Source organism: Phascolarctos cinereus, unplaced genomic scaffold (genome assembly GCF_003287225.1).
Source record: "Phascolarctos cinereus isolate Bilbo 61053 unplaced genomic scaffold, phaCin_HiC Scaffold_2;HRSCAF=192, whole genome shotgun sequence".
NCBI lineage: Eukaryota > Metazoa > Chordata > Mammalia > Diprotodontia > Phascolarctidae > Phascolarctos > Phascolarctos cinereus.
In genome coordinates, this window is record NW_027555625.1 from 87,545,234 (window position 1) to 87,572,402 (window position 27,169).

The 27,169-nt window shown below is 41.2% G+C and overlaps 1 protein-coding gene across 1 annotated transcript; it reads right to left on the bottom strand.

The window, feature by feature from the left end:
- Window positions 1–1,663: 1,663 nt before the first annotated feature.
- Window positions 1,664–17,402, bottom strand: COX7A2L (cytochrome c oxidase subunit 7A2 like). Its single transcript, XM_021001315.2, has 3 exons — window positions 17,248–17,402; window positions 4,913–5,044; window positions 1,664–2,590 (listed from the first exon to the last, which is right to left on the bottom strand). Exons 1-3 carry the CDS (start codon window positions 17,371–17,373, stop codon window positions 2,450–2,452), a joined length of 399 nt encoding a protein of 132 aa, XP_020856974.1. The 5' UTR covers window positions 17,374–17,402; the 3' UTR covers window positions 1,664–2,449.
- Window positions 17,403–27,169: the final 9,767 nt, after the last annotated feature.

Below are 27,169 nucleotides of genomic sequence, written 5' to 3' on the forward strand. Positions count from 1 at the left end.
GATTTCAGTGTTTATAACAAAAGGAAACACTACTTCAAATCTGCTAATGAGCAACTTTGGGTATCCTTTAAGCAAAGAGGTATGACAGGGCCATCAAAATTAAAGGTAAATTGGTTACTAGTTAATTTGGGGTTTGCTGGCTAGATTTCTCTCTCAAAGACCAAGCCTTAAACCCAATTCACTCTGGTTCCCACTGATTGGACAATAGGTACTGCTCAAGCACCACTTAATGGTTATTTTTTTTTTGGGCCCTCCCTGCTCACAGTGAATGTAAATAGTAACTTTCTCTTTTGGCCAGCAACCTTGACAGTCTTCCCCTCCCAGTCTGTTGTTTGTTGTTTTTTTTTTATTAAAGGGGCTATCCCTTGACTCACTTCTTAAAGAGTCCTGTTCATTGCCTCACTCAAAGTGAGAACCTGGAAAGACCTTGGCTTGAAAGGGCCAGGGTCTCCCACTGCATCCTGGGCCACCTCTACTCATCCTGATGAATATCTGGCCACTGGACCCAGATGACTCTGGAGGAGAAAGCGAGGCTGGTGACTTAGCACAGCCCTCCCTCCCTCAAATCAGTCAACTGCAAGTCCTGTCATCATCTCCCTGATGTCACAGTCCTCTGAGAACGAAGGACAAACCACATAATAACAACAGGGAATAAAATCAATGTCATCAAAAAAGGTTTGGACAAATTTATGAGGAGTAAGTTATAAAAGAAAGTGGGATATACTGAACACTCCAAGTTTGAGGTCGAGGAGGAGGACCACACTAAGTAGTCCAGTGCTGCTATTACCCAGAGACTATGGGGCTACACAGAGGAAGTCCCATGTATCTCTTTAGGCAAGTTGGAGTGTCTTTAAGATATATCAGCTTGTGAATAGAGCACCGGCCCTGGAGTTAGGGGGACCCAAGTTCAAATCCAGTCTCAGACCAGACATTTGACACTTACTAAGTGTGTGACCCTGGGCAAGTCACTTAATCCCAACTGCCTTGCCAAAATAAATAAACAAACAAACAAACAAACAAATAAATAAATTATATATATAACACACACACACACACACACACACACACATAATCTTGATGTAATAAAAATCCCCACCATAAAGCCAGAAATTACTTCTGCATTTTGACAGGGAAGAAAAGTCAAGTTAAAAATAAATAGAAACACTTATTTGAAAACTACAGAAGAATGAAGATTATTGATGCAATAGTTGATAACTATTCTGTATGAAAGGAACCTATTCTCATGTTGTGAACAAAGAGCTGTGCTAAAGCTCCCCACAAATTTACTACATTTATTTTATCCTTAAAAGAGAGGGGGCTTTCAGTTTTTGACTTTGACTGTAAGGACGTACAGGCCACAACCGAAAGCTTATGTATTAGAGGGAACAAGATTCCCATTCCTCTACACAACTGACAGAATCAAGGAGAATTCTCCCCAAATGTTCTAGAGAAAGAAAAAATCACTTAAAGGCTATTGTCTTCCTTACAAAAGGACAGTATGGTAATTAATCATTACTGTCGTGTTAGCTCTACCCTCAACTCGGAGGAAGCTGTCAGAATTAAATGTTAGAACAAAAAGCAACTGCAGCAATCAAAACATGTCTATTATGAAATTATGTACTGAAAAGGTCATTTAATTCAAAATAAAAACTCAACTTGAAACTTCTCATTCATGTATTTATTCCACAAGCAAAAATAAACTATACCTTAAAGCTACAGGATTTAACAAGAGTAAAGGAGAAGCGACAGCAGGGATTTAACTGTACAACAGTTCAGTCCAAAGTGCAAAACTTTCATTAAGAGCTGTTCTGTTCCCATGGTGGAATAAATACAGAATCTTCATCTCTGGAATATTTAAAGAGGTCAGAGATCAGGCATATAACCCTTTTGAAATTATATGACAAAGTTATGGGTATACGGAGAGTTAACAGAAAATAATTTCTATTAACACCATACTGCAAGATGGAAAAATTCCCCAAATTAACAGCTAATTAAATTCCCAGTGAAATTTGCGGTGTCAGAAAGAACAGATTTTTGGCACCAGGAAGTTAAAGGACTTCCTGTCACTGGTGCAGCTTCAGTGAATCCCCTTCTCTCTTAGCCAGCACATCTGGTTACAGAAAAGCTTCCCCCACTTGCAGTCTCTCTCTCAGGGCCTCTGATAGGCACAACCAAAACCCCCTGGTGGCCTCATCACAGTGATGAGCTGGCCCGCCAACCTCTGGAGAAATAAGGGAGGCCAAATTAGAAGGGCTTCATCACCTCTGCTTAAATAATAGCTAACTCTTCAACATGTTCTGATAATCTACTTATTCTCAGAAACAAACCAACCAAGAACATAAACTTACACAGGTGAGGAAAATTCACTGGCAATTAGGAAAATAGAAAATTCAAAGGGTTTTATGCCAAAACTCTTGTTAATCAATCAATCAGTCTTATGAATCCCATCTTATTTATTTTTGGGTTGTGAAGCCATGTAGAGAGCTATCAGGCAGTAGATGGTCCCTCCCAGTGTCAAAGCCATCGTGGTCCGATAGAGCATTTGGTCAGGCAGACCGTGTTTCAAGTGGACAGGTAAACCATCAGATTTCTTGGAGGAAAAAAAAACAGCATGTGTTAACATATGCAAGTAGCAAACACCGAGAAGGCACATGTAAGTCAAGAGACTCTAAAACTAATCCACCAGCATGATTAATGGAGAAAAAACAAAAATTCATTCCTCTGAACACAAAATACTAGACATTTTCATGTAAATATGGCTAGTTTCTGAATCTGCAATCACTCCAAATTTGGGCATATGCATATCTTTTATATTATAGGTTCCTTATTTCTGAGGCACTTATCATAGACTAAGTTTAATGAGGAAAAGGACACTAAAGAACAAAAGATTTAAATAAATCAGAATCCAGGCAAAACAAAATACTGTTTGCTTTAATATGCAATCCTGATCCCAGGAGGACCAAAGTCTGAATACAATAGGCTGATTAAGTGTGAATGAGTTCAGGTCCATTTTGTGCTCAATTGTCCTTTTTCCATTAAGCTTTTAAAGCCCTGTATATTAAGGGAAAATCTACAAAAGCAGCTTTAGTCCATTATGTTCCACCCTCTCCAAGATGCTTCCCTTCTGCCTTCAATTCATTAAAATACCCTCTCAGTCTTGTTCATCAAGTAAAAAAGCATGTGATAGGTGGTGCCTCATTTCAAACAAAATCATTCTACGAGTCATAGGAACAGTATCAGATTTGGAGTCTGGAAGCCTCGCCTTCAAGGCTGAATGTACAACGTTGGGCAATTTCCCGTATGTCTCTGGGCCTCAGTTTCCTTATCCATCAAACGAGAGCTAGGCAAGGTGATTTCTAAAGTCTCCTTCAGCTCAAGATCAGGGCACGTATGTGCGTCAACCACAGCGATCGATCAGGCAATCAACAGGCAGTGCCCGTGTGCCAGGCACTGAGCTAAGCACTGGGGAGCTCTCATCCTAATGAAGGAGGAAATGTGTACATAAACAGGTACATACAAAAGATGTGTAGAATAGGTGGAAGGTAACCTGAGAGGGGCAGGCACTAGCCTGGGGGACCAGGAAAGGTCACTTCTGATTGAGGGAGATGAAAGTCAGGAGGGAGAGCATGTCAGGCATTAAAGACGGTCAGTACAAAGGCTTAGGCATGGAAGATAGAGCACCATCCAGAAGGAATAGCAAGTAAGTCAGTAATGCTGGACCATGGAGTTCATGGAGGGGTGGAATATGTAAGAAACTAAAAAGAGAAAAAGAGATCGAACTGTTGAGAGCTTTAAATCCTAGAGGACTATACATCTGATGCTAGAGGTAACAAGGGGCCCCTAAGGGGTAACAGGGATACACCTGAGTGTACTGAGTGTGGGGAGAAAGTGAGGGAGTAACATGGGCAGGCCTGCACTTCGGTAGCCACGTGGAGGATGGACTGGATGAGAGACCTGAGGTAGACAGAACAATTCAAATACTCTCGTGACAGTACAAAGGAGAGGTTATAAGGGTCAGGAATGGGATGGTAGCTGTGTGGATAGAGAGGAAACATAAGAAATGTGAAGAAAGACTAACTAGATGTGGCAAATGATTATATATGTGAGCTGAGTGAGAGCAGGAAGTTTGGAAGGGGGGTAGGTTTGGGTGTAATGAATATTTCTTCAATCATTAAGGGACACTGTGCAAAGTGTCCCTTTTTTTCTTAGCAGTAAGCTTTAATTATGCATATAGAAGAACCACTCCTTAGAGTGGATATATCTGGAATATCTGATTTCCAATCTGACTTCCTTCTGCCTTTCAGCAAATTTCAGAGCATCTAGATCTTAAATGGACTTTAGAGGTTATCTAATTCAACTTCCTTACTTACATGAAGAAACCAAGGCCCAGAGAAATGACTGGTCCAAAGCCACCTGGATAATAAATAGCAGCATCTGGCTGGAGGCCTCTCATTTTACCACAATGAACCTCATCCTCTTAAAGGCAGAGGATAGAGAAAGACTGAATTTTAACAGCCGAATTTTAAAAAAAATTATGTCATGGAACTGCTGGCAATTTTTTTAAGCCATAACCTTTTCTTTAAAGCCAAACAGAAATGTCTTTTGGATTATTTCTCTCCCCTAATTTGGACAAATCAAGAACTCCTGTATCCAACTAAAAACCTCTGATCCTATGGAAACCACCTACAACACGAATGTTTTCACTTTTACCAGAGAGTGAAAATAAAGCCCGCAGATTAAAAAAAAAAAGGTTTCAAGGAATGTGAGGCAATTTATATTATTAGAAATTCATGTATGGGGATGGAGGTGGCATAAGTATTAAAGGAGACAGATTCAGACTGTGAGAAGAAAACCTCTACTTAAAAGGTTACAAGAAATCGAGTATTTCACAGGCTTCTTTTCCTATTCTCACCTGAAAAAATCTCTGCAGCTCTGGAACTTTGTTTTTCCCAACATAATCATATGGAGCTGTTTCTGAAGCAAATTTCGTTGGTGTGGCAAATATAATAGGTGGTGCTTCTGAGGATGCCACAGGCTTTAAACCCTATAAGAAAGGAAAAAATAAATGTCTAGTTGAAAGTATGGGTAGACATTTAAATGAATCTTCTAAGAAGCTCTGCTCTCAGGAATGGTGGTGGCACATATAATCCGTCAAACCTTTCCCCTCATTCTCCTAACACCAAAGGTCTGTCATCTGGTCTTCAAACACTCTACAAAGCAGTTCTGCCCATTCTCTCAGGACAAACACCGGCCTCACACCCTCTCTCCCTCCAAAGGAGGACTAATCCTAAGATTTCATCACTATAAGCAATTCCCAGAATGGAAACCCCTGTAACTTATTCTTAACAGAGTTATTTGGGGCACTAAATGGTTAGGTTATTTAGCGAGTAGGTTTTGAAGGCCAAACTTGAATCTAGGTCTTCCTGACTTCAAGGACAGCCTTCCAACCACTATCCTCTTGCTGCCACTTCTTAACACTTTTCCTTAAAAAGAAAAAAAAAACTAGGTCCACCAGAAAAATAAAATTAGGACTTTCAGGGGGACTGGTGCGGGGCATTCCATGCCTAAGGAACTGACAGTGAGTAAAGACACAGGATAGAATCGGAATAAATTGCATTTGCCTGGAGAAGCTAGGATAAGAGACTTGAAAAGGAATGGGAGACAAATATGGGACGAGACTGTGGGGGACCTTACATGGTAGGCCAACGTTTTTAAGCTGGGAATGGTGGTCAGAGCTTAACATGAGAAAGATTAATCTGGCATTGTGCAGGATGGGTTGGAAGAGAGGTTAGCAGGCAGGTTAGCAGAGAGATGTAATAAGGGCCTTTGGGTAGGTCATTCAGTCACTTCTGAAGGCAAGAGTTAGGCAGCTCGCATCTCTTAAGGACATAATGAAACACTTTTTTGAATGTTGAGGCCAAAGCTAACATGGCATCTGACTAAAGATTAAGAATGAACGCTTGCCTGGGAATCAGGAGAACCCAGTTTGAATCCCTGCTCTGCAACTTACTATGTGAACCTGGGCAGGTCCCTTCATCTCCATGAGCTTAGGTTTACCCAACCATGAAGTGGGAATAATATGGCATCCACTTAATGGAGCATGAACACATGAGATGAGATAATGTATCTAAAACCCTTATAATGGTGAATTAGTAGGTAGGAATAAGAGTGGTGCTATAAACAGACACTGGTTGGCTTGAATGGGCTTGGCCATCTCAGGTCCTGAAAGCGCTTGCAGCTGTACCTGCTCTCAGTGTGGCTGCCTGACAGAGTGAAGAGGGCTGGGGCTCTGCAGTCAGAAAACCTGGCTCTGATCAGTCTTCCCTCCTACTGCCCGTGTGACCTTGGGCAAGTCACTTGGGCTCCCTGGGCCTTGGTATCCTCATCTGTAAAATGAGGGTTGAACCAGATGGCTTCAGAAGACTCTTCCAGCCCTAAATCTACAATCTGAGGATCAGAAGTTAATGTGCTATAGGATTTCAGGCAAATAGATACATGTCTTGATTTTTTTTTTTTGCGAGGCAATTGGTGTGCAACTGCCTAGGGTCACAGAGCTACTAACTGTCAGGTGTCTGGTCTGAGAGCACATTTGAACTCAGGTCCTGCTGACTCCAGGGCCAGTGCCCTATCCACTGCGCCACCTCGCTGCCCCTAAATGTCTTGATTTTCAAGAAAGTAAATCATGCTAACGATGGGCTGATGTTGAATCCAGGCAAATTTCTAGAACAGAATATTAAACAGATGGATTTTGAGTATTTAGAAAAAAGAAGTGATCACTGTGATCCAGTACAATTCATTAAGGACAAGTCATGTCAGATGGAAACTCAAGACATTTTTTTGACAAAGTTATATGAACTGAAATAATCACCATAGGCAGTACATATCTGAATTTTTAGCAAAGCATTCAATAGTTTCATTATATCCTTAAAAGATGTGAGTTGTCTAACTCTTGCCTTCAGAAATGGCTGAATGACCATACCCAAAGGCCCTCATTACATCTCTCTGCTAACCCACCTGCTGCCCTCCCTCTTCCAACCCATCCTGCACAATGCCAGATTAATCTTTCTCATGTTAAGCTCTGACCACCATTCCCCAGCTCAAAAACATTGGCCCACAGTCTTGTCCCATATTTATCTTCCATTCCTTTTCAAGTCTCTTATCCTAACCTCTTCCAGTCAAATGCAATTCATTCCAATTCTATCCTGTGTCTTTCCTCACTGTCAGTTCCTTAGGCATGGAATGCCTTGCTCAAATCCCCATGAAAAGTCCTAAGTCAAGTTTCTTTCAGAGGTAATTCACATCAATCTAATCTAAACATTCATTAAGTGTTGACTGTGGGCAAGACACTGCACTAGAAGGCTCTGGAATAAAAAAATATGGACCCTGACTTCAGGGAGCTTCCAATAAACTTGGAAGTTTAAGACATGTATACAAATAATTAAAATCCAAAGTAGGCTGTGATAAGGGCCAAGGAGAAATTTAGATTAAGTAGTATAAAAAAATATGAGGACAGATCTTTTTTTAGCTTCAGGAAAGAAGTAAGGGGAAAGTTATTGAGGTTGCATTGGATAAGATATCTCCTGAGCTAAGCTTTGAAGGAAAATATTTCAACAGGTAGAAATATGAAAGGTGTACATTCTGGGAATGGCAAACGGCCTATGAAAATGCATGGAGGTAGGGAACCAAAGAACATCTAAGATAACTAGTAATCCATTCTGGATGGCAGAGCAAGTGTGTGGATGATAAATAAAATGAGTAAGACTAGCCAGTAAGACTGAGCAGCTGGGTGGCACCACAGTGCATGGAGTGCTGGGCCTGGAGTCAGGAAGAGGAGTGTGTGACCTCAGACACTTACTAGGCAAGTCGCTAAACCCTGCCTGCCTCAGTTTCCTCATCTGTATAATGAGCTGGAGAAAGAAATGGCAAAGCACTCCAGTATCTTTGCCAAGAAAATCCCAAATGGGGTCACAAAGAGTCAAATATGACAGAAAAACAACTGAACAACAACTAGAAAGGTATATTAGAACCTGATAAGCTAAGGGGTTTTTATTTTATTCTCTAAATGACAGGGAGCCACTGAAGGTTTGAGGGCAGAGGAGTACCATGGCCTTATGAAAGTTCATCTGGCAACTATGGGAAGGATGAACTGAACACAGGAGACAGGGAGACCAACCAGTAGGGAGGCTTCTACAGTGGGAAAGGGATAAGGAGGGCCAAAACTACCACAATATGAGTGGAAAAGGAAAGGAATGAAGAGATGCAAAAGATATCGGAGAGGCAAAATCAAGAGGATTTGGAAGTAAGAGCAATGTTTTTTCAAAGTTCTGAGCCTTTAAACCTCAGTGTTTACAGGGATGGTATTATCAACATATGTAGAAAAGGTGCAGAAAGGGGCAAAGGTTTTGTTTTAAGAAGGGGTGGGAGGACATTAAAGTTGAGGGTACAACGAAACTTTAAGATAGAGACATCAAATAGGCATATAGAAATGTGGGACTGCACTTCAGAGGTTAAAATGAAACTATAGATTTGGAGCCATCTGTACAAACACAAATTAAGACATCAAAGAGAAAAGGCAGAGAGAAAGCTGGATAGAGTCACAGAGAATACTGGTCCTCAAGGATGGGAAAAAGATGAATCAATGAAGGATCACGTCTACACTTACTGCTTCTACTTCCTCTTCTCTCACTCAATCATTTCTCAAACCTTTAAAATCTGCCTTCCTACATTACCACTCAAGTTATCAACGAATTCTTAATTGCCCAATCTAAAGGTCTTTTCTCAGTCATCATCCTTCTTAATTCTAAATCCCGTTTTCTTCTCCTTCTATTTCTTAGTAACCTATCAAGATCCTATGAGTTTAACTATCATCTCTATACAGGTGACATATGCGTGTATCAATATCCATCCAACCAGTCTCCCTCAAACTTGAGTCCGTCAGCAATTGCCTATTAGACATTTCAAAATGGATGTCCCAGACACACCTTAAACTCAACATGTCCAAAACAGAACCCAATCTTCTCCTGGAACCCTCTCCTCTCCTCAATGTCCTTATTTCTGTGAAAGATACTACCGTCCTGCCAGTCTCCAGGTTTGTGACCTCAGCATCATCCTGGCCTCCTCATTCTCCCTCACCCCATATATCCAAAGAGCTGCCAAATACTGCTGTACATTCACCACACCTCTCTCTTCTGATCCCTCTTGTCTATTCACATAGCTACAACCTAAATTCAGGCCTTCATCATCTTTCACCTGGATTATTCCTACAGCCACCTAATTGGTCCCTCTGCGTCAATTCTCTCACCACTCCAGTCTAGCCTACATGCTGCTTCCAAAGTAATTTTCCTTAAGTGCAGATCTGATCATTTAACTTCTCTACTCAACCAATTCTGGTGACCTCCTATTACCTCTAGAATAAAATATAAATTCCTCTATTTAGCTTTGAAAGCCCTAAACAATATGGCCCTAATCTCTTTCCAGTCTCATTGGACATCACACACACACACACACACACACACACCACACACACACACACACACACACACCCTCCCTCTCTGTAATCCAGCCAAAGAGGTCTTTATTCTTTCTGGTCCTCAAATACAGCACATTATATCTCCTGCCTCCATGCTTTTGCACTGCCCCATCTCCCATGGCCTGGAATGAACTCTCTCCCCATCTCCACCTCAGAGATCCTGTCTTCCTTTAACATACAACTGAAGCACAATCTTCTCTATGAAGCCTTTCTTAATCTCAGTTGCTACTGTTGTCCCCCTCCCAAGCTACCTTATACTTAACTATGTATTTATTCCTACTTATTCACTTTGTACTTGTGCAAGCCACTTGCCTCCAGATTATTTTATCTCTGTACTTGTTTCCACAGTATCTGGCCCAGGACCTGGCTTATAATAATAGAAGGCTTAATAAAATACTTGTTGATTGCCTGATTGCTAAATCAGAACAGGTAAACAGGCAAGAGGAAAACTAGGACCATCACAGAAGTCAAGAGATGAAAAAATATTAGGAAGTCAAGGAGAATTCTGAATGCTAGTAAAGACAAGAAAATGAGAACTGAGAAAAGGCCACTGGATTCAGCAAATTAAGACTGGCCTTAGAGAAGGCAGTTTATTAGAATGGTGGGAACAAAAGACAAGTTGTAAAGGATTAAGTAGTGAGCAGCATGTGAGTAAGTGCAGACAATTTCTAGAAATTTAACAATCAAAGGGAAGAAAGATATAGTTTGAGAGGATGGCAAGGTCAAGGGAAGGTTTTTGATTTCTATTTAAGACTAAAAGAAAGCTGAATATGTATACAGGCAGAGAAAAGAGTCTGTAGAGACTAAAAATGAGAGAGCATGTTATAAATAGAGCAGGATCCCAGGAGAAAGAAAAAAATGGGACCTTGGACACAAGTAGAAAGAGCATGGTTGGTAAAAAGACACTTTTTTCTGACATGAGTGAAAAGCAGATGCATGAAGACTGAGGTTTTGAGGTATGGAGGACAAACAAGGACAGATGACTTCAATTTCAGTAAACCAGGAGCCACGGAATTCTACTGAAAGTAATAGTGAAGTCAAGGATTTGGGGAAAGAGGTTTTGAATAGCTATTGTAGATAACAGGACAGTCAAAGAGATGAAAAGGACCTCTGTACAGCCATGAGCACCACGTTCAGGTCAGACAGCATGAATCTGTAACGAGCTCATGATTTACAGGCTGACTGGCATAAAAAGTTTGATTTTGAAGGTGCCCTTGTCTCCAAAAATAATAATAAGCCATAGATGCCAGGCTGAATTTGGATTTTACGTGGTAGGGAATAGGGAGAAGTCACACAATCAGATATTTGCAGCTATCTGAAAGATACATTAGAGCAATGTGGTTTTTTGTTTGTTTTGTGTTTCATGAACTCTTTGGCGAAAGTGTGATTAAGTCTCTGGATGAGTTCTCAGAATCATGTTTTTAAATGCATAAAACAAAAGGATTACAAAAGAAGCCAAGAGTATTGAAACGGTTACTAAAATATTTTAAAAATAATTTCACAAACCCCAGTTTAAAAACCCCTGGATTAGAGCAAAAAGCAGTTGAAGGAGAGGGAAAACCAAACATGAAACTCCTACAATAGTAGAGACAAGGAACAATGACCCCCTTGGTCTCCCCAGCCAGCAGTAGGAAAAGGAGACCTTGGGCAGCAAAATGGGCAGGACCTGGTAAGATGGGGGGATAGGGACAGGAAAGAATCAAAGATAACAACAAAGTTTCAAGCACAGGCACCTGGGTAAATGATAAAACCAGTAAATTGGCAACTGATTCAGGAAACTGAAAAATGGAGTGTTGGTAACTAATTCTACTGTTTAACTAGTTTTATTGCTTACACAGTGAAACTTAACAGAGGTAGAGTACATACTTTTAAAAAGCATGGTAAGAAGACCTTAGATCAACCAAGAGAATATTACCTAAGGTAAGCATGTTTTAGATGCTAATGTTCACTGAATGAACTGAAAATGCTTCCTCCATAATATACCTTCCCAACACTACATCCCCTAACACCTCCTAGCAGTTTACTTATCCTATGAGGAAAGAAAGCATCTTACACACCTCAAAACCTTTCTAGGTCATTCCCAATTTTCTTCTCTGCTTTGGTATCTGATGAAGAGAACTCCAAGGCCAATCCCTCTGCTTGAGATTTTGAGCATGTCTCCTCTGCCTCTGTCTCCCTCCTTCCCCCCACCCCAGCATTCTCTTTCTCATTTTCAATCTCTCCTTATCTATTAGCTCTACCCCTGTCAACTACAAACATCCCCCTACCCTTAAAAAAAAATCTTAGTTTTGCCTTCCTACAAGTCACCATTCTATATCTCCTTTCACAAACTTCTAGAAAGGGCTACCTGCACTAAAGCTTCTTTTCCTAATCACTCTATCCCTTTACAACCTGACTCTACCCATTCCACTCAATGGAAACTGCTCTTCAAGATCACCAACGATCTCTTACCTGTTCAACCTTCAGCCTTTTCTCAGGCCCCATTTTCTCTGACCTCTGAAGCAAGCGGCACAGTCAACTCCCCTCTCCTGATGTCTCCATGCTGGTTCTGCCTGTCTGATCGCTCCTCAGGCTCCTTTGCTGGATCATTGTCCATGTTTCTCTCCTTAACGGAATAAAATTCCACAACAACTCTGCTGTAGGCCTTCTTTTCTCTCTATAATCTCTCTACAATTAGCTCTCTTGGAGCCAGTTATCATCCCAAATCTATCATTCCTGAACTGCACTCCCCTATAGACAACTGCCTGCCGGATATGTCCAACTGGTTGTCACCTGGCATCTCAAACTCAACTTGTTCAAAATGGAACTTTATATTCTCCCAGCAAACTCATTCTCCTCTAAAGTTCCCTATTTCTGATGCTTTGCATGACTGCACGTGTAGAATCCATATCAAATTGTTTGCCTTCTCAAGGTGGGGGAGAGGATGGGGACGAGAGAATTTAGAACTCAAAGGGTTTTAAAATGAATGTTAAAAATTGTTATTACATGTAACTGGAAAAAATATTTTTAAATCTCTACTTGGAAAAAAATAAATTTCCCTATTTCTGATGAAGGCCTCACCATTTTTTCAGTCACCCAGGTTCCCATCCTCAAACTGAAGCTTGACTTCTCCCTCTCCCTCAATCAACACATGCATAGTTGCCAATTGCACCTCCACATCTCTCCATTCACACAGCCACCGCCCTTTGTCCTTCACCTGCATTCTAACAGCTTCCAGATCAGTCTCCTAGTTTGCAAGCCATCCTCCACACAGCTGCCAAATACCTTTACAATACAGGTCTGACCATGTCAACTCTGCTCGAGAATCTTCGCTGGCTCCCTGCTGCCTTTATCACCAAGTACTTTTCCAATTGGCATTTAAAGGTCTTCTATAATCTAGTTCCAACTGACCTGGAAGAATGTCAACAAGAGGAAGGGAATGAAGGACTTGGAGCCCAAAAATATAACTTAGGCTCTTTCAAAAGAATAGGGAACTGAATTCAGATCTGAGGAGAGAGCAGGTGCTTACAGCTCACATGAGAAATCACACATTAAAAGTCAAAGGGAGAAAAGAATAGTGGTGGTTGGTGTCTACCTGCTAAGGGCTACTGAGGCAGCTCCTGGCCAACAGAAAGGACTGTTCTCATCCTGGTGAATACATCTAAGACCTGGCTAAAACGATAACCACTCCCTATTTCTGATAATTCATGTGGGCACAAAGAATACTGCCAGAAGGAACCTAGTGGGCACAGGTGGTGTTTTCATCACTGATGACTGAAGGCAAAAGATGCAGAAAAGAAAGGCACATTTGGGAAGCGAACAGCTGATTAAGAAGACAGTGTCTGAGAATGAGATTTCTATTTCGGGAACATGACTTAAAATATAAGAACGACAGCCTAGGGATGAAGGACACCTAATAACTGGTTAGAATGTACCTGTCTATTGCCTTGCAAATCTAATCAAAAAGACTTTAAAGTGAAATAACAACAATAATAATAAAGCCGGCATTTATATAACGCTTTAAGATTTGCTAAGTACTTTTTATATACATTACATCACTTGAGCTTCACAACAACCCTCTAAAGTAGCATTACTATTATCCCCATTTTACAGATGAGAAAACTGAGACTCAGAAAGATTAAGTGGTGTTGTGCAACTAAAAAATCTTTGAGGAAGGATTTAAACCCAGGTCTTTCAGACTCCAAATTCAGGAAAAGTGATAAAAATCTGTCTGTCTGCCTGTTCATATGTGTGTGTGTGTGTGTGTGTGTGTGTATATATATATATATATATATATATATATGTGTGTGTGTGTGTGTATGTCCATATATATACATACATATATCTCACCAACCTAGATACCATAGCAAACAATTTTAATGAGGAAAAACAGAGATAGAGGAAAAGACCAATGTGGATTTACACTGTACTCAGCAAGCAATTTAGATTTTTTAGAATATACAAAAGATGGAAGCAAGGGCAGAGAAGCAAGCATGTATAAAAAATGGGTTATGGTCCCCTAGAATAGTACCAGGATGTTAAAGCTCAAAATGAGCTGAGGATGGAGATGAAAAGCGAAAATCAAAAGAAATTTCTTTTTTTAAAGCTATATGGAGAAAAGGAGTACAATCTAAGACATCTTCTCTTCCCCAGGTAGTGTGTGGAGAGAAGACCACAATAAATGATGATAGAATGCAGAGCTGTTCAGTTCCCACTTTGTTTGTTTTGTCAGAGTATGACCTTGGCCTGGAAAGGAAAGACCAAACACGACTAAGAGAGGATACAAAAGAGAATAAGACAGTAACACAGTACGTGGCTAGCTACCTGGGAAGAGTTCCAGTAACCTGGTGTAGATAAATGAGAGGTGTGACTGGAGCTCTTTAGAGTGATCCATGAAAGGTCATGGAGGATGGGAAGGATAATGCAACACTAAATAAGGGCAAATGCTATCCCAATTTTCAAAAAAACTTAAATGGAGCCTGCAAACTATAGGCCAGTAAGCTTTATTTCAACTCATAAAAAAATTCTAGAATGGATTATCAAGACTATGTTAGCAATACCTAGAGAGGGAAGGGGAAATCACAGAGCCAGTACCTTCAGCAAGAACAGGGAGTGCAAGTTTAACCTGATTTCTTTTCTTTTTTTTTTTTAACAGTTACTAAACTGTTAGATCAAATTTTAGCAAAGCACATGATAATTCTCATGAAAAAGATGGGAAGATCCGTGGGCAAGATGATTGCATAGTTAAGTGGATTCAAAATTAATTCAAGTTCTGGACCAAAAGGATTAAATGAAGTCTCCCGTGGAGTGCCCCAGGGGTTGGCCCTGTGCTGTCAAACATTTTTATTAATGACTTGGATAAAGACAAACATGGCAAGCTTATAAATCGGAAGATGATCTAAGTGGGAGAGATAGCTAGCATACCAGATGCCAGGATCCAAAAAGAACTTGACAGGTCAAGACTTGACTAGGTCACTGGGTTAAATCTAGTAAGATAAAATTTAAAAGACAAATATAAAGTCTTACAATTGGGTTAAAAAAAACCTTCCTGGGCAGCTAGGTGGCGCAGTGGATAAAGCACCGGCTTTGCAGTCAGAAAGACCCGAGTTCAAATCTGCCCTCAGACACACTACACTCACTAGTTATGTGACCTTGGGCAAGTCACTTAACCCCGACTGCCTCACCAAAAAGCAAAAAATTTAAAAAAATAAAAAATAAACTTCCCAAGCACAAGATGGGGGAGCCATGACTAATGAGTAGTTTGTCTCTAAACAATCTGGGGGTTCCGGTGGACCACAAGCTTAATATGAGTCAACAGTGCAATATGGCAACCAAGAAAGCCATGTTAGTAAACATTAAGAGGAATCTGGGAGGAGCCTGGATCTGCAATTTCACTTATATAAGAGAACTTCCTTTGCCATCTGCTCTATAACTTACAGTTTTGGATAGCTGTTAAGAGCATTAGAGAGATACCTAGAGATTAAACAATTTTTCCAGGGTCACAAAGACAGTATACATCAGAAAAAGGATTTGCACCCAGGTCTTGTCCATTCTAAAGCCAAGTCTCTCTGTCCACTAGGCCAGACTATCTCTCTAGATATTGCTTCCAGAAATAAGATGATAGGACTCAAAGGGCTGCCATGTGGAAGAGGGATCAGACTTGTTTTCTTTGCCCCCAACAGACAGAATTTCGAGCAATAGGTAGAAGTCACAAAGGAGTAAATTTAGGCTTGACATAAGAAAAAAACCTTCTAACACCACTATTCTGAACTAGAAGACTTCAGAAGGTAGTAAATCTCTATGGGTTTTCAAAAAAAGCCTAGATGACCACACATCAGGTAGGTTATAGGAAGAATTAATTTTAAGAATTTATGGCTACTTTGGAGCTCTCAGATTCTGAAATGTTGTGATTCTGCAAGGACCAAATAACTTTCTAGGCATTTTTTCCATGTTACCGCTTTTCACCCACTTTACGTTCCAACCAAAGTGACCTGCTAGCTGTTCTTACATCTCTTGTTTCTCTGCTTGGAATCCATTCTGTGATTTGGGGGTGGGGGTCGGATGACAGAGTCACCTTTCTTTGTATGCCTGGTCCTTAGCAGAGTGCCTCCCACATAGTAAATTAATAAATGCTCCCCCTTCACCTCAGCCTCTTCATCAGTCAGTCAATAACTTATTAAGTGCCTACTATGTGCCAGATATGGCTGAGTGTTGGAGATATAAAGAAAAGATGGTTCTTGAGTTTAAGGAGTTCACAGTCTAATAGGGAAGACAACAAACAAATATTACAATATCCTTTATACAGGATAAGTAGGAAATAATTAAAAGAGGGAAGGCACTAGAACTAAGAAGCATTGGGAAAGACTTCTTATAGAAGGTGGAATTTCAGCTAGAATGTGAACCTAAAACCAGAGAAGCCAGGAAACAGCTTGAGAAAGAGAATTCCAAATATGGAGGTACAGCCAGTGAAAATGCCTGAAGACTTGAGATTTGTGTCTAGACAAGTAATAGAAATGAGGCCAGAGGCACTGGATCACAAAGTACTTACGGAAATATAGGGAGGATAAGAAGACTAAAAAGGTAGGAGAGGCCTAGATTACGAAAGGCTCCGAACAACAGAAAATTTGATAATTGATCCTGGAGGTGATGGGAAGCGTTTCCCGATCTCCCTTCATCTTAAAGCCTTCCCTCTACGAGCAGCCCACATAATCCTTACTATCCCTGGTTCGCAGAGCTGTTTGCATGTCGTTTCTCCCAACAGACTGTGAGCTCCTTGAGGGCAGGGGCTGTCTATCGCCCTTTTGTATCCCCAACGTCTATCAGCGGCTGACACAGAGTAGGCTCTTAATAAATGCTTGCTGACTTCGATATAATTCAACAAACATCTATTTGCCAATTCCCTGGGCAGTGGGAGAAGATGGTGGGGAGGCGTCAAGGAAGGAAAAGGCGGTTTTTCCTAATGTGGGCGACGGGGAAGGAAAAGGGATTAGCACCTAAACCTTGGCAAGGTCAAGTTCATAAGGCCAGACGATCTCAGGGGTCACTTTTGCTCTTAGGAGTAGTCCGGGAGGTCACCTTGGGCCCTAAGACCCGGGAGGTCGGCAGTGAGGGAGCCGGCAAAGAGGAAGGAAACCGCCGCCGGCTAGAGGACACAAGGCGGCAGAAGCTCCGCCAAGGGCAGCCAGGCCTAGACTGCCGCCCGCTCTCCCCTTCTCGCACTGGCGCGTTCGCTCTCGTACCTGCGGGCTGTAGGCGGCCGAGGCCCAGGACCCAGCCAGCTTCTGGGTGAAGCCGCTGAACTTGTAGTACATTTCCCCCCTCAAACCGACCTCCTGAAGCCGGTATCCCCGCAGCGACCGAGCCATGGAAAGACCCAAGGGGGCGGGCGTTCGCCAAAGGACCCCGCGCTTCAGGACCCGGCGCAGAGAGGCGGGGATGCCTGCAGCGAATGCCTGAATAGAATGAAACACCGAAGGCGAACAGAGCCCGGCCAAGCCGGAAACACGAGTTAGGCGTTCCTAAGACGGCTCTAAGAGAAGGCTCAGAGACCCGGAAGTGAAGACGCACACTACCCCGGGAGGTCGGGGAAGTTACTGCGCATGTGTGCGCTGTGGCTCCGGTACTGGGTTTTGGAATCGCGTTGCGGCAGCGGATGCTCCTGAGTCTGCCAGGATACCTGCGGCTGGGCTTGGCCCTCCGGTGAAGCCTTTGACCAGGAGGGTGCGTTCCCTTTCACAGCCCTGCCCACTTCTAGGGGACCCTGCAGGTTCATGTCCATCTCACCCGAGCTTCTACGGGGGCCTTCATGGAAGGCCTTGAGAATAGGAACGAGCGAACGAATGGGAAAAGCATTTATTGAGCGCTTACTGTGTGTCAAGAACTGAGCTAAGCGTGAGGAATTCAGAAAAATAAGGTAGAGGAAGGGGCTCTTCGTGTTCTGTAACTCACATATCCAGACAGTTGCCAGGTTGAGTCCTGTTAGTTCTGTCTAGGTAGTATCTATTTTCTGGTCTGCCTGTTCTGTTTTCACCGCTGCTTCTTTAGTATTAATATTTAGAAAAATGTAAGCTCCTTTAGGGCAAGGACTTTTAAACTAGACCATTATAGCTATAGTACCGTAGTGGAGAAAACTTTATTGCAATGTTTGAATTTGTCCTTGAGGCCAATCTTGTTTATTGTTTGACTCAGGACATACTGACCCCAGAGTCCTTCAAGGTCTGAAACGTGCCTTGTGTTCCATATAGACATCATGTGCTCTCTTTGAAAGTGCTTCTCTGTTACTGGAGCCAGTCGGCTTTATTTTCCTGGCTTCCTTGTTCCTGAGCTCCGACCCTATATGACATTTAACCCATAGAGGATGGGGGCCGGGGGCGGGGGGGGGCGCGGCGGCGCTATTTTGACCCTGCCAGATGACTTAATTTTTCTAAAATGTTCTCCAGCTTGGGGTGCGTTCTTGACCAGCAATGCTTTCCCAATAATAATCACTAAAATGCTTTTTTTATTAACTGTTACACTAATTCAGGGGTAGGGAACCTGCTGCCTCGAGGCCACATGTGGCCTTTTAGGTCCTTGGGTTCGGACTTATCCAAACTTCACAAAACAAATCCCTTTAATAAAAGGATTTGTTCTATAAAACTTGGACTCAAAGGGACACAGTGGAAGACCTAGAGGGCCACATGTGGCCTTGAAGCCAGAGTCCCCACCCCCTGCACTAGTTCATTGTACACAGATATTTAGTAAATGTTAAGTAAATGAGAAATAGGGCCTCAAAACAAAAAGATTCCTTTGACCTATTCTTCCTCTTGTTGAGAGGAGTGGCCCAGGAAACCAGAAATAAGAAGCATATTACCCTCTGACCTTCCAGTTTTTTTAATGATGTTGTTCAGCCTATAAAAAGTTTTAAGTTTTGTTCATTCAGCTAGCTTTCACTTAGTGCTTACTTACTTGGTGGTTCAGTGGATAAAGTGCTAGGCCTGAAGTAAGAAAGACCAGAGTTCAAATTTGGCCTCAGACACTTAGTAACTGTGTGACCCTGAATGACTGACTCTCTCAAACCTGTTTGCCTCAGTTTCCTTATCTGTAAATTGAGGTGGAGAAGAAAATGGCAAACTACTCCAGTACCTCTGCCAAGAAAACCCTGAAAAGGGGTCACACAGAGTCAGATACAAACGGAAGGACTAAACAACAAAAGATGAAGAGCAAGGTATGGGTGCTGGAGAAAATAAAAATCTCCCCCAAAGACATGGTCCCTGACTCTTGGAGTTTACACAATAAATTTCAAGACTTCCATTTCCTTTGGATAACTGTCCATATTAAAATTACAAATTTACCATCATTATGGTGGCTTTACATTCCCAGTGAATAGTGGCTGTCTTTGTAAATTTCGGTTACTAATTTATTTTTATTCTGAGTTGGAGGGCTGGACATTTTCTCCAGTCCCCACTGAACTCAAAAAATCACCAAAAGGAAATAAGCTTCGGAGAGGTAGAGCGCAAGACAAGAAATCAAGAAGCCCAGCAAGGTAACTGCTTTATGAATTAACACTAGAGAATACTAATTTAGAACTCCTAACTCATCACCCTTCTCCTACCAGCTTGTACTTTGGGACCTACTTAGGGAATTTTTTACAATCTTTGCCAGCACGTACTACCCCTGCCCTTCCCCCAGCAGCTTGTTGCAACAAGCTACAGACCTCAACTCTTTCCTAGTCATAGGACAAGAAAAGAGAGCTATAGAACGATGTTTTTCTCTTCTGCCCAGGAGTAATCCATAATTTAGGGAACCTGCCCAGAATATACTCCATCCTCCACCAAACCTGTGTAATATGGCAGACATGACTCATCCCATCTAGAGAACCAAAGAATGGGATAGGGTTGGTGGAAAAGGAGGAACTGGGGCAGGGATCCTGTGTGTGGCGGCTTCCCAGGGCCTGAAGTAAAGAGAATTAGAACCTAGCTGGCTCTGTTCCATTCTCAGAAGCTACTAGGGCAGTAAGCCAGTGGAAAGGGAAATTCTAGAATAGGAAGAGATCTAGCCTCAATGGTAAACTCACCATCAAAGGGCAAAGAACCAGAAAGTGAGTGGCATGGGAATATAAGGAAAAAAGCTTAAAACCACCAAAGATATTAAGAGCAAGAAAATTCAGTCAAAAACCTAGTGCTCAAGCAGCTAAGGTGCTAAAATTAGAAGGGAAGATAAATACCAAGTCGTTTGCAAAAGTAAATATTACAAGGAAAAGAATATCAAATATTCATATTTCCTGTCTTGTGGCTAAATTTTTTGAGAAGACCACTTGCCTCCGTTTCTTTTCATTGGAAAGGAAGCTACAGTCAGACTTCTAATTTCATTATTCAGCTAAAACTGCTTTCTCCAAAGTTGGTGTAATCTCTTAAATACCACATCTAATTGGCTTGTCACTGTCACAATTCAGTAAACTCTGGTGGTCCCCTGTCACCTCCAGAATCAGATGCCAGACACTCTGGTTGGTGTTCAAGGATCTCGGTAGCCTGCCCCCCTCCTTACTCACATACTCTGCGCTCCTGTGACTCTGGCGTTCTTGATGCTCCTCAGCCAGACATTTTGACCAGCTGGCCCCCATCCCTGGAATGCTCTCCCTTTTCATTCCCCCCATCTTCCCTGACTTCAAGTCCTAGCCAAAATCCCATTCTCTACAAGAAGCCTTTTCTGATTGCCCTTAATTGCAATGCCTTCCAAGATGCTCATCAGCTGGGGAATGGCTGAACAAATTGTGACACATGATTGTGATAGACTGTTATTGTGCTATGAGAAATGATGAGGAGAATGGTTTCGCTAAAAAATATGGCAAGACCCATATGAACTGATGTAAAGTGAAGTGAGAAACACCAGGAGATTGTTATGCACAGTAACAGCGGTGTTGTAATGATGATCAGCTGTGAAAGTCTTAGCTACTTTGATCAATACAGTAATCCAAGACAGTTCCAAAGCATGCCTGATAAAAAAAAAATGCTCTCCGCCTCCAGAGAGAGAACTGATGAATTCTGAATTTAAACTGAAGCATAATTTTCTCACTTTTTTCCCCTGATAAACCTAATATGGAAATGTGTTTTGCATAATTTCACGTGTATAATTGATATATTGTTTTCCTTCTTGGTGGGTAGAGGTGGTACAGAAGGGGGGGAATCTAGAATTCTGAATTTAAAAAGAAACGTATATTTAAAATATTCTAAAAAAAACCATTGTGATACCTTTTCCTCTGTTGATTATCTCCAGTTTATTGTGCATATTTGTACAGTTGTTTACATGTTGTTTCCTCAGTTTGAATGTAAGCTACTTGAGAATAGAGACTCTTTTCCTTTTCTTTGTATCTCCAGAGGTTAGGACATTGCCTGGCACATAGTAGGTGCTTATAAGTACTTGTAGAGTGACTGACTTACCTGTTGAAACACAGAACCCTGTGGGTTCCCAAGAGTATCTGAAATCACAGCAGGATGTTCCAAAGTAATTCAAAGGAGAAACCAGGATTGTGTGAGAAGTAAGACTGAAACAATTGGCACTATTTATGACCTGCATATAAGAAATAATTAGCAAAATAGAAAAACGTGAATCCCCAGAGGCAAGACTCTCCAAATAAACAAAAGAGAGACTAGTAGATTGGGACTACACTGACATGAAGGACAATCTGGAAGAGAAGCAAAAAGATGCTGAATGAAGTTATCAAGAAAGGGGAATGAGAACTTGAAGAAATATACAGCAGAAGGTGGTGGCATCTTTGGTAAATCTTAAATCAGAAGGGTTCTCAATAATTTAGCCCAGACTTCTTTCTCTGTAAAATATTGTCAGACAAGCAAATATTGAGTACCTGCCACAGTCCTGGACAGAAAAAGGACAACGGCCGGGTTGGGTCATTTACAACCTCTTAGGACTATGGAGTTTGCCTACCAGCATCAGGTGTTTTCTGAAAGTTATTTATATCTGACTTTTTAGGTCCCAAAAGACAAGAAACAAGAATGGCTGCAAGTGTTACCGCATCTTGGGAACAATTGTCAGGCTTAGAGAGTGGGTTGGGATGTCACACGGAATGACTAGCTGATCATGCAGAGGTTTTGTCTCATTTCTCAAAGTATAGTGTGCTTGGCCAAATACTCTCTCATCTGTGTCATTCTCAGCCCTAAAGACAAAGTCTTTCTTACTGTATCGATCACTTGTGTTCTTTCCCAGATCCTAGTTTGAAGTTAGACAACTCACTGTAAAATAGAGACTTGGCAGTTACTCGGGGATTCAGGCCACTTTAGATGCCACTCAGTTCTGGGCAATTCCAACCCCAAATCAGACTGGCTGACTGCTGTGTGAATGCCATGTGCTGCCAATTTTGCTCAGGCTACTTTGTGCCAGTTTTGGATAACAATGACTTTGTAATTTAAATTGTGTAGAATTTAGGAAGAAACAATTTTCAAAGATAGTTTCATCAGAATTTCAAAAAAGGCCAATTTTTACAACTGATTTGTTGACTTTTTAAAAACTGCTCATCTCTGTCATGTATTGTAGAATTTAAAAGGCAAAGATGAGTGAAGCGTTTATTAAGCATTTACTGTGTGCAGAGCACTGGGAATACAGATAGAAACGCAAGCGTGTCCAGGCCCAGGTGAAGAAGCCTCTGTTCACACAGTGCCTGGTCCTCTTCACTGCGCTGAGGGAGCTTTTACACACTGGCTGTGTTCAGTGTTTTCAGTTAAGAGCCAGAAACGTGAGCGGTGGACATATCAACCTTTGAAAGCATTCTGTAAGTCACCCCAGGTGTCCCTCAGCTCCCTTTTCACCATCCAGAGTAAGATCTTGCTCTTAGGAATGAAAGGATCACCATTACTTCTCTGCTCTGAAGTCCTCACACTAAAGATTCCAAGAGGATCTGATGAAAATAAATGGAACAAACCAGTTACAGAGGAGACAGGGCCAGAATGTGTGTGTACATACAGTAGGAGTGGTATCTACCCTAAAGGTGGGTTATGGTGCAAAAGAATTAGGCATACTGCAGTATTACCATTCTTCTTGATTCGTTTGTGGACCCTTCCCATCATCCTACTGAAGGCATTAAAAAAAAGCCAAGAAACTTGCCCTCAAAATACTGTAAAGTAGAAGCTAAAAACTGAACCATAGGGGATACAATCTACACAATGGTGATATGTGCAGCTAGATTAGTAGGCAGTTTCACATAGGACTTTTATATATGTTTGTACATACAGCAGAGTAAGAACACTTACAAAATAAATTGTCTCAGCTGACTTAGAAAGGCTGTATTATAGGAGATTCCAAGCTTTATCTTAAAACGTGAAATGAGTAATTAAACCGTTATTGAAGCGATGTTTTCCTAACACACTTTTAGGTGTTGAGTAGCTCTTCTCACTGATAGAAAATATCAGCTTGGTTTGCAGTTCTTGAGACAGCTTTATTGTAGAACAGTATGAACATACTGACATCAGCTCCTTACTCTGACCTTTTCTTTGTTGAATGTCAACATAGTTTGTAAGCCAGCTTCAGTTTTGCCAGGCCTTCCATAATTTGTAAAACAAAATAATATCTGTAAAGCTTATGGATTTAACTCAATTTTAGTACATCACATTTCAACTCTGGAGATTATAAAAGGCTTGTGAAAATATTTAAACTCACTTAAAACACTTAACATTCAAGAAACGTTATTAAAATTAGAACAAGCTGCAAAATGTTTTATATGCAGTGTGTACAATGCAGAATGTGCAAACTGAAAGAAATAATTCAACAATTAAGAAATCAGCAAAATATGCTAGGTAAAGTGAGAAAAACAGGTTTAAGACATTTTTAGTCATGATAGCACATTTCTATGTAATGTTTTAAGGTTGACAAAATACTTATCCTGTGACAGGTTATAGGTAGTACAGGAGTGTCCCCATTTTACAGACCACATTTCTTGGAGCTAAATGGGACCTCAAAGGCTGTTTCGTTTGACCCATATCTGAATTGGAATAAGTGCAACAAGGTCCCTTAGATGTAGTCTGAGCCTCTCTGAGTGAACTTTGAATGATGACAGACCTCTGGGAGCCATCCTTCTTTTGCACAGCTTTAATTCTTAGGGTCATAGATCTTGAGCTGGAAGGGAACCTAGAGGCCATTGAGTCCAACTCAATTTGCAGTTGAGGAAACAGGCACAGAAAAGTCAAGTGATTTGCCCTGCGTCAGGCAGATAGTGTCTGAAGCAGAATTTGAATCCAGAGCTTTCTGGACTTCAAATCCATTGTTCTATTCATGACAAAATTGGAAGGGGAGGAATAGATTCAGAAGAGTTCAGTTCAATTCAATATTTGTTAAGTGCCTCCATGTCCTATGCTTTGGTAGGCAATGGAAATACAAATGAAAAAATTTAACTTTTTAAAAAAATTTTTATTCACTTTGAACTTAAATACAAAAGGACCAAAAATATTTCCATGTACACAGAACAGCACAAAAAGAATTCAGTATGAAACCATGAATCTCCATTTCACAGTTAATTTTGTAATAAATACTACACGTCATTTTCAAAGCTACCCTGCTTTTCAGTGCTTCCTCTGAGTTTACTTTTTTCTCTGCTGTGTACTTTTTCTCCCTCCTTCCCTCTCCATCCTGAACTAGAGAAGGCCACCATTAAAATGTATGTGAGTATATGTAAAACCATTCTATGTGTATATGTGTGTGTGTGTGCGTGCGCATCTTTCCTTCATAGGTTCTTTGTAGCTGATTTGAGTGTAATATTCAGGGGCAGCTAGGTGGCACAGTGGATAAAGCACCAGCCCTGAAGTCAGGAGGACCTGAGTTCAAATCCAGCCTCAGACCAAACACTTGACATTTACTAGCTGTGTGACTCTGGGCAAGTCACTTAACCCCAATTGCCTTAAAAAAAAAGTGTAATATTCAAAATGACTTAGTCATTCACAGTTATTCTTAGAACAATATTACTGTTAGTGTAGACAATGCTCTCTTGGTCCTGATCATTTCACTTTTCATTATTTCTTGTAAGTCTTTTATTGTTTTTCTAAAATCAACCAGCTCATCCTATCTTATAGCACAATGATATTCCAAAAACTATTTTTTTTTTTGCTAAGGCAGTTGGGGTTAAATGACTTGCCCAGGGTCACACAGCTACTAAGTGTCAAGTCTCTGAGGTCAGATTTGAACTTGGGTCCTCCTGACTCCAAGGCTGGAGCTCTATCCACTGTGCCACCTAGCTGCCCTCAGAAATTATTCTTTCACTCATGAAAATGATGTTCCATGGGGACCCAATATAGGTTTGTAGGGAGAATTTGGAAAGAAGAGGTGATATGCCACTCCTTTTCATATTACTTCTGACATTAGCAGCAAATCTCTCTAAATAAGTGATTTGTGTATAGTAAATAACTGCCTGTAGTAGGAAAGGAAAAAGAGCCTACATATCTTTGTGAGCTTTGTTGAAGAATAATCTTTACAATTGACCAGGCCCTCAGGAGCCCAGAAGACACGATATGCTGTAAGTTTTCAAGTTTGCGTCAGACCACTTGAGGGGCAGCAGCATCAAAGAGAGCTTGTACTTAGCTTTTTAAGATAAGAATGCTCTGTTTCTGGCATGTCAATAGCGGATCACCAGCCACCCCCACTTCCTGAGATTCTGGGTAGTGACATGGAAACAAAGGTTAATCTGTTATCTCATGGCTAAGTCTGTACTCTTTGATCTTTATCATTTGGTTGAAAGCAAAAAGGGGCAAGAAAATTGACTTAGCCTGGTGTCTGATTGCAGATTTATTATGCTTATTTTCAGAGATCACAGCTTGTTCTTATGGCCTTGGCTTAACTGTGCAAAACTTCCCCACAACCCAAGGTTTTAGTTTCTGCACAGGTGGTCATCAATTCATAAAGAGACACCGTGGCAAAACATATAAGAAGTCTGCAATTTTGTTCATGGCTTGTATTTACAATTTAACTCAGTTCTCCTGGGCCAGTTGGTTAATTGTAAAGCGTGCTCTAAGTGGAGTAGACAGGCTAATATTTAGTGTTTTATTTAATGCTTCATATATTGAGGGTCATTTTATGAGATGGGCCAGTGGGCAATTACTGGCGTTCTGATACAACAAAAAAACAAAATACATGGTAACTTCAGTGAGGGATGATACCAGCAGCTGAGGGGGTCAGGAAAAGTCTTTGTGTAGGCACTTGAGCTAAGTGTTGAAGGAAACTAGAAACTATAAAAAGAGGAGATGAGAGATGATGTTCCAGCCTGTGGAAAGTCAGAGGCAGGAGATGGAGGCTTACTTCAGTTAGAGTTTAGTTTAGTTGCCTGGAACACAGTATATGAAAGGGATGAATGTGTAATAAGCCTGAAAGGGGAATCTAGAGCAAGGTTTCAAAGGACTATAAATGCCAAACAGGAAGTTTTTATTTTATTATTGAAGCAACAATGAGCCACTGAAGTTTCCTGAGAGTGATGTGATCAGATCTGTGCTTTTGGTATATCATTTTGGCAGCTGTGTGGAGAAGGTGTTTAAGAGGACAAGTAAAAAAGTTAGCTTTGACAAGGAGAAACTTCACCCCTCTTCATCAGAGACAGTGAGAGCTAGAGAAGATTGTAAAGAAGACGAGAAAAGTGTTGGAATAGTTCCTGTGGACTATATGACAGAGTCAGTCAGGAAACTTAAAAGGATTGTCATGCAGAGTGAGGGCCCAAGTGAAGTAAAGTAACGTGAATTTCCAATAAACCTAGTAAGTATGGTTTCTTTATTCTCCCCAGGAATGGCCAGTAACATGTGAGTAGGAGTGGGAAAAGTAGATGGTGGAGGTAACCCAGGATTGGAGTTTGGCAAGTGATTCAAAGGTGTATGATTGAATTGAATAAATACAGGACCAACATGGAGTCCAGAACAGGGATGATAGACTGGTGAACATAGAGGAGTAGAAGGACTCAAGTCTGATCATGTGAAAATGAAAATAGGTTTAGGAGCAGTGAGGCAGAGCCTGAATGATGGGAGCAAATGGTCATAAAAGGGGATTTCAGAGTTGTAGATCATAGAGGTCAAACACTTATGGGTGATGGACATGACAGACAATAACTGTTCCGGTATATAGCTCAGGTGGTATGGTGATGGAGTTCATAGCAGTTTAAGAGACAAATGAACTGGGAGGCCAGAGTATTCTGGAGGATATCAC

Bases quoted from the DNA above. Each gene is read 5' to 3' on its own strand.
- COX7A2L (XM_021001315.2), bottom strand. From the start codon at position 17,373: ATGGCTCGGTCGCTGCGGGGATACCGGCTTCAGGAGGTCGGTTTGAGG. The intron at 5,045-17,247 runs GTACGAGAGCGA...CCTTTCTTATAG, and splicing joins CGGCCGCCTACAGCCCGCAG to GGTTTAAAGCCTGTGGCATC. The intron at 2,591-4,912 runs GTGAGAATAGGA...TTTTCCTCCAAG, and splicing joins AGCTGCAGAGATTTTTTCAG to AAATCTGATGGTTTACCTGT.